At 33.5% G+C, this 8,018-nt stretch overlaps 1 protein-coding gene across 2 annotated transcripts; it reads right to left on the bottom strand.

Annotated features, from left to right (window-relative positions):
• Positions 1-1,707: 1,707 nt before the first annotated feature.
• LOC125872824 (delta(12)-acyl-lipid-desaturase-like) lies at positions 1,708-6,713 on the bottom strand. Of its 2 annotated transcripts, none has more exons than XM_049553625.1 (2): positions 6,588-6,713; positions 1,708-3,161 (listed from the first exon to the last, which is right to left on the bottom strand). In XM_049553625.1, the coding sequence occupies exon 2, from the start codon at positions 3,129-3,131 to the stop codon at positions 1,980-1,982; it is 1,152 nt and encodes a 383-aa protein (XP_049409582.1). In that variant the 5' UTR covers positions 3,132-3,161; positions 6,588-6,713; the 3' UTR covers positions 1,708-1,979. The 2 variants fall into 2 exon arrangements, with proteins under 2 accessions (XP_049409582.1, XP_049409587.1); XM_049553630.1 differs by lacking the exon at positions 6,588-6,713 and adding an exon at positions 3,284-3,320.
• Positions 6,714-8,018: the final 1,305 nt, after the last annotated feature.

The raw sequence follows: 8,018 nt of genomic DNA, 5'->3' as shown, positions 1-8,018 counted from the left end.
TCGTTTTTGGTTGTGACAAAATAATCCCAAAATTGTGTAATCTATTTAGTTTGTATAAAACCCAAAGCATGAAATAAAAGCCCAAAAGAGTAAACCCAATCAACTCTGAGCCCAAGCCCAAAGGCCCATCAGACATTTGAAGAGGATTAATTTCTAGAAATTTATATTTTGTGCAAAGACATAAATACCCCTACTTTAATACAAAGACCAAAATGTCCTCGTTCTCCATAGTCATTAATATTCCCTCCGTCTCAAAATAATTATCGTGTTTATCATTACACGTCCTTTAAGAAAACATTAACGAGGAGGGATATCTGATTGTTTTAGCCTTATTTATGTCTTACGATAATATCGAGTTGCTCGGATGGTAAGCACATTTCTGTTCCAATCTTAAGGTTATGAGTTCGAATCACCAAGGCACAAAAAAGGTGAGCTTCTGGGGCAGGGGTGAAAAAAACCTCTACACATTTATGAGCCATAATTGAGGTGATTATGGGAACAACTATTACTAAGGGTAAAATGGAGAAAAAATAATTAATTTTATCTTAAAGTTTTAAAATGACAAATATTTTAGTAAGGGCGACAAATATTTTGAGACGAATGAAGTACTAAACAAGCTCTTCAAGAAAAGTGATTTAGTCAATACTATGACCCCACTTTGTGAGGGTTCATTCCTCCCAAAGTTACGTGGTTATTTTACCGAGTTCTATAGAGAAAGTATCTTGCGTCCGTTTTGTTTCAAATGCTATTTAAGGAACTATCATCATTGAAAACTTCTAGCTTAATTACCACGCAAAATATCTTCATCTTATTCCTAGAATGAGAGTGAGTTTGCTTTTTCAATACAGAAAACATGTCGTGTATTGTTTCAAATGCACGTGTCGTGTTTTTTAAATGCTATGTCGTATTTTCAAATGCTACGTGTCGGATTTTTTTAAAATAATATAATTTTACAAAGTAGAATAGTGGATAAAATAAAAACTATGAAGAGTAGATTTTGCAAAGGAAAATAGTGGTACTCATAACATTGTTGAACTTGCACTAGGCAAAAAAATTGAAACTTTCATTGTCAATGGGTTGATTTTACATATCTCACATCAGCGCTAATAGAAGCTTCAAGTCCCAGTTATAGGAGCATTCATAGAAAAAAAAGAAAAGTCAAATCAAATAAGAAACGAACTCAAAGCAAGTCCATTTGTCATGACTTCCAAAGTTTCATAATTTTTATGATACAAAAAATTAAATAAATAGTGATGTATTAATAAGTGACCAATCGATGGAGCTCTAACTCGAGTCATTTATTTTAGAAAATATGGGCATAATAGGAATTTTGTTGGCACAAAAAAATGTATCCAAGTAATTTCTATAACTTGATGATCCTCCAACAAATTAACTCCAAAATTAATCCAACTCATCTTACACTAAGCAAACTTTAGACAAATTGAATCATATATAATTCATATGGACTTAGAGCAACGATAAAATTATATCCACATAACTTATAGGTCAGAAGTTTGAGCTATTGAAATCCTGCCTCATACCCTATGTGAACGTAAAATACTTTGTTTCCACGTAACTTATATGTTACAGGTTTGAGTTGTAAAAACAATCACTAATGAATGCAATCCTTCCTCAACGTGAAGGCAAAATATTTTGTGTATCAGACTGCTTTGAAAAAGGAAAAAGGAACAAATGCTTCTAATCCAATTGTAGACACAAACACAACCACTTATATTAAAACTGGTAGTTCATTACAAACTAAGAGGAGGTGGAGAACGCACTTTAATCCTCTTTATATTTTTCTAAAAATTTTCCCTTTTATTTATCAAAAATTTCATCAAACATAAACCTCCCCTTACTAACAAAGACAACACATTAGCTAAAGTAACTTAAATCCAAAATTACTTACTTAAGACACAGACCAAACATTACCCAAAGACCACAAAATTCAAAGCAAGCTGAGTTTCTGTTCTAGTGTTTCAGAGCTTGTTTTTGTACCAGAAGACACCTTTGCCTTGAGATGATTCGTCTTTCTCAACGTAGAGACACTCTTTAGCTTCCCTCCACATTGCCTTGAAAATCGGGGTTCCATCGAATTGGTAGTAGTCTCCGAGTAGTGGCTTGACTGCTTTGGTTGCCTCCATCGCGTTGTAGTGTGGCATGGTTGAGAACAGATGGTGCACCACGTGAGTGTCGGTGATGTTGTGGAAGACCTTGTTTAGAACCCCATAGTCTCTGTCACAGGTTGCCAAAGCTCCCCTAAGCCAATCCCACTCGGTTGAATCGTAGTGAGGCAATGATGGGTGAGTGTGCTGCAAGTAGGTGATCAGGACAAGGAAGCCGTTCACAACGAGGAGGGGTACACCGTAGATGCACACTAGCCAAGCTAGACCTTTCACTAAGGCAATACGGTATAGCAGATAACAAACTCCGAGAACTCCAGCATCAGAAACGAAGATCTGTAGCCTCTCACGGTTGTTGTAGATTGGGCCATAAGGGTCATAGTGACATGCAAATCGGTCGTATGGTCTGCCAGATACATTGAAGGCCAAGTACAACGGCCAGCCAAGAGTGAGGGTGATTGTAAGTGAGAGGACCCTGCCTGGTGGATTGTTCAAGTACTTGGAATACCATCCAAGCTGGGATTTTGGCTTGGGCACAAAGACCTCATCACGCTCGAGGGAGCCAGTGTTGGAGTGGTGGCGACGATGACTATATTTCCAAGAGAAGTACGGCACCAACAGAGCAGAGTGAAGGATAAGTCCAACGGTGTCATCAACCCATTGGTAATCACTGAAAGCATGATGGCCACATTCGTGGGCATTAACCCAAATACCAGTGCAAACACAACCCTGGCAAATCCAGTAAATAGGCCACGCAATGTAGCAATATGGGGATGGAAGGAGGTGGAAGTAAGTGTTTGCAACGTAGTACATGATGGAGACGAGTATGAGGTCATACACAACATAGGAGAATGAGCGGATGAGAGACCTTTGAAAGCAGTGAGGTGGGATAGCCTTCTTGATATCACCAACAGTAAAAGGGGGCTTCGAGGTTGGTACCTTTTGAAGAGGATTCTTCTTTACTTCAGTCTCGCCATTTGGAGCAGACATACGACCACCAGCTCCCATTTTCGCTACGCTGCCTCTTCAATCCCAAACCTGCAAACTGTGTACGTTAGGCTCGATTCCTAATAAATGAATGCATCAAAGAATTGAGTTACTGTTTTCTAATCTAGCCTGGAATATCGCTGACCGAACGAGGTGTGGTCCCCCTAATCTACCTTTCATGTAAGGTCTTGATTTAGAGATCAAACCATCATTGGCAGGGAAATTACACCAAATCAACAATTCAATCTACTGACAGAAACATGAGGACCATAGTGACGCAGACCACATAAAATTCCAAAACAAAAAAGTTGAGGCCAGAAATGCAAGAAACATGATAGGCCACATCATGCACATTGGACCACACAGTAAGCAAGCAACAAACACTTTCAGCTCATTACAGCTAATAATAATACTAATAAATGAACATATATCAAGTCACTATCATGATAACTCAATTCCAAAACTTGCAATATATTCCTTCAACATTAGTTGTTGTTTTCACTGTTTCTCCCCAACAACTCCCTGCCATTGTTTGACGGTACAACCTATGATTCTTATTCTATAACCGTGGTGTTCAAGTCAATTTTCACACTCCTCGACTAAATTCCATGAAATACTTGTCACCTCCCATCAGCAACATAGGCTAGGACAGAAGGAAGTAGATTGTACCTAACGCCTAAAGTATATTAGGCCAGTTTTCACAGCTAAATAATTGAACATGAAGTCTATTACATAATAAGAGTTCCTTCACAAAAACATTTCTCAAATGCATAAATAAATAACTCAATAGACATCTCACCAAACTATTAGGCCCCTACAAAATAAAATCTTCTCACTGATCAATTATGCCAAAAAATAATGCTTTTATCAGTAGCTGTAAACATGTAATTAGTCAAATAACAATTTTTACACAATTAACATTTTGATCAAGTTACAATAATTAATATTAGAGTTGACTTAGAATAGGACAGGACAGATGAAAAGAAATCGCCTAGTGTTTGTATATATATGTAACTTTCATTTCGACACGTTATTGTACTATTTCTAGATCCTTCAAATTCAACAAAGTACAACATTTATGCAACTAATAAAAAAAGATATAATTCAACTCAACAACTATGAAGGTTACTTCAATTAGCTATATGCTATGACCATTAGACCCTCATATTTAATTGATTCATTATATAAGGTAAACTAGTTTGAATAACATCACCATTCACCAAACAACCAATTAGACAGCAAAATTAAATTAAATTTCCACCACTACTACAGTAATAAAATCTTAGAGGGGTCCACTTGGACATTTACATAGAAGAAGAGAGAGAATAAAAAATCTTTTGTGGTGGTAAGTAGAAAAGAATTATTCAAACAAGATTTCACAAAGTGCAAAAATAACATAGCCCAAAATTCATTCTTTTTAAAGAAAGAAGATAAATTATACATCACAAATCCTAGCTAAGAGAAAATACTTGCTCTCACCGGAGTTTAAGAAAGAACATAAGACTTTTCGAAACTTTTGATCTAAAATAAGTCCTAACTATTTGTGTAGATAGAAATCATCCCATTAAGGATAAAATAGCCCTTTTTAAGTTAAATTGCTACTCCCTCCGTTGATGGTTGTTTGACTGAGCCCGAAGTATTAGAAAGAAACATATTTGAAACTTGTTTAAAATAAGTCACCAATGAACCCTTTAAAGTTGAATTATTACTAAATATAAAAATAAGGTAAGAGTATCACATAAATTGGGACGGTGGGAATACATGATTTCATCCCATACACTTAAGTTTTGGTGAAAAGAATTACCCGTTATGTGTTGGTGCTAGAGGAGTTTTTTTTCCTATATAGCCAAGGCTTGGTGGGCCGTGGGGCGAAATTACCCGGTCTGTGTTGGTAAAAGGTAATCATAAAATAGTCGAGATATACGAAAGCTAATTCAACTCCATTGAAGGAACCATTCAAACTACAGGACCACTATAGTAAATTTTGGCCACTCAAAGGAGTAACACACTAATTATTTCTATGTACTTTAACAATTCATATGTCCCCATCCTAAGGTAAATAAGAAACAAAGAACTTATGGAAAAACTCAAAGTGGCTGTACTTATAACAAATAATTTCATAAAAAGGGGTACATTGAAATTAATCAAATATGACCAACAATTAAGTTGTCTTTCCATGTGAACTATATATCACGAGTTCGAGCCAAAGAAACAACTACTAATGCTTACGTTAGAGTAAGTTGTCTACATCATACCCCTTTTTCGAACCCTGCCAACACGGAATATGTTTCCGTGTGAACTATTATATATCACATTTTTTCCATTTTAGATTTTAAAAAAATGTGTCAAAATCACAACCACCAACAAGATTTAAAAAAAGCAAATCAAATCCAAACTAAATGATTTAAAGAAAATGAAATTCTTTCTTTATCTAAGCAAACACATCACTTTTTACATTTATTTCATTATAAAATAATGTAGATTTGGACTATACCAGCAGCCACAAAAGAATTCAACTTTTATCTTTCTACCCCTAAAACTTTTCAAATTGAGAAAAAAATACCCAAAATCAGAGAAAAAAATTGTACTTTCTCAATCAGACAAAAATACTAAACACCCAAAAATGAAAACCACAAGTGGCTCATGCATGCAAAGAATCAAACAAAAGGACAATAAATAAAAAATTTAAAGATGCCATCCTCTTTTTTTGCAACCAATTACAGATCTGGACGATATAAACAACAATCCTTACATCCAACTCGTAACGGAACTAGAATTTTCACTAAAAAAGTTCAAAATATAAAAGGTAAAACACATAAAGAAGTTTTTTAACCATGTATTAACAGTGTAATTTTTCGTCGGATTCATTCTTGCTAGCTCAGCCCTGTGAATGCAACTTATCATTCCACCAAAATCAATTTTTAAAAAAATCTAATAAAACACACCAACATTAATGCATGTAAATAAATACCAATCCTTAGACCTAAAAATCTATTCTTTCCACCATAAACACACAAAAATCAATCAAAAAAATTCATCCCATAAGAACCCCACTTTGAATCTAGCTTGATTTCATAATAATAAATCAATAAAGAAGCAAAAAAAAAAACTGATTTTTCCACCATAAACATACAAAAATCAATCAAAAAAACACATCCATAAGAAACCCACTTCAAATCAATCATTCTTAGAGCAAAAAAAATCTGATTTTTCCACCTTAAACACTACCCAAAGGCTAGCGGTTGCGGATTTTGTAAACAAAAATGATTTTTCCAAAAAAAAAAAACTCACCCCAGAAAGAACCCACATCAAATTAAACACCCTCTAGCCTTATCAAATCAATAATTTCTAAATACAGATAAACAAATCTTGAAAAAAAAAATGTGATTTTTCCACCATAAACACATATAAAATCAATAAATAAAAAAAACCCACATCAAATCAAGCACCATAAATCAAAATTTTAAAAAAAAATACCTCGAGAAAAGCAAAAGCACTCTCTTCCTCCTTCACCCCACACACACCCTCTCTCTCTCTATGAAAAAAAAGAGAGAGAATATTTTAATTTTATTTTCTTTTTTATTGTGAAAGAAAATAGATTTTTTGATAGAAAAAAAGTATAATGTTTGGTGTTATATAAGGAGGCTACGGCACTTGTTTTTTTAAAAAATTATTTATACAAATCACATGCATGCTTTAAACGTAACAAGCTCTTAAGAAGTTTACGTGTCATTATTTTATTGGTTGTTGAACACGTCATTCATAAATCTTGGTTTTTCAAATTAAAAGAATAAAAATATCTTCCCCTCACCCCCTTCCCAAAAATAATGTGACAACATGTATTTAAAAATTAATTATCTCGAAATAAATTATAAAATAAATTTAATTTAATTATGAAATAAATTTATTTTAAAATAATAAAATTGTATATAATAGCAAATTATTAATTCAAATTAAATGTTATAACCATAGTTTGATTTAATTGTATCTCATAGCAAACTGTTGCTATTTCACCTCTCTCCTTGGTGAATCTCACTCGCCTCTCTCGTTCTCGCTGGGCAGGCTCCCTCGCCTTTCTCTCTTTTATACAAACATAAATGTATAAAATGTATTTGTGTTTGTATAAAGCGAGAGAAAATTGTATGTATACATATATTTTTGTTCCCCTCTCTCCCCTCTCCCAAATCTCGCTCACCACTCTCCCAGATCTCGCTCGCCACTCTCACTTTATACAAACACAAATATATACATTGCGTTTGTTCTTGTATAAAGCGAGAGAAAATTGTATATACAAATATAAATGCATATATTTTCGTCTTATACACTTATGATTATACAAATACGATCTTTCCCTGCCCAATTTTATTTTGTCATTTCTCTCTTTCTCGCTTTATACAAACACATATTATACAATTGATTCTTTTGTATATGTATACCGAAACAGATTATACAATTGCTTTCTTTTGTATATGTATAGCGAAATATACATATTAATAGTCATAGCAAACATAAAGTTTGTTATGGAGCGTAATTCTGCAAACTATAACTATAGCATACAAATATGATTTTTATATTTGTTATATGTGAAAGTTGCTCTTTTAAAATTAATTTTGAGATTAGTTATATGTTATCTCTTATGCCAAACTAGTTTCGAGATTAGTTATATGTTATCTCTCGTACCAAACTAGTCTCAAGGATGGTAGAGAAAAAATAATAAAATTGTATGATATGTTTTAATTGGCTTCTATTAACCGGACATATCATTTAATAAGATTTTAATTAGAGATGAATTTTATTAAATTGATCTTATTAATGATATTTTTAGTTGTTATTACTTTATTTGTTATTTTCTTTGTCCAATAATAGTTGTACACTATTGACTTAGCACACCTCTTAAGAAACAATAAA

The sequence above is a fragment of the Solanum stenotomum genome, chromosome 1 (assembly GCF_019186545.1).
Source record: "Solanum stenotomum isolate F172 chromosome 1, ASM1918654v1, whole genome shotgun sequence".
Taxonomy (NCBI): Eukaryota; Viridiplantae; Streptophyta; class Magnoliopsida; order Solanales; family Solanaceae; genus Solanum; species Solanum stenotomum.
This window is presented reverse-complemented; position numbering and strand designations above follow the sequence as displayed.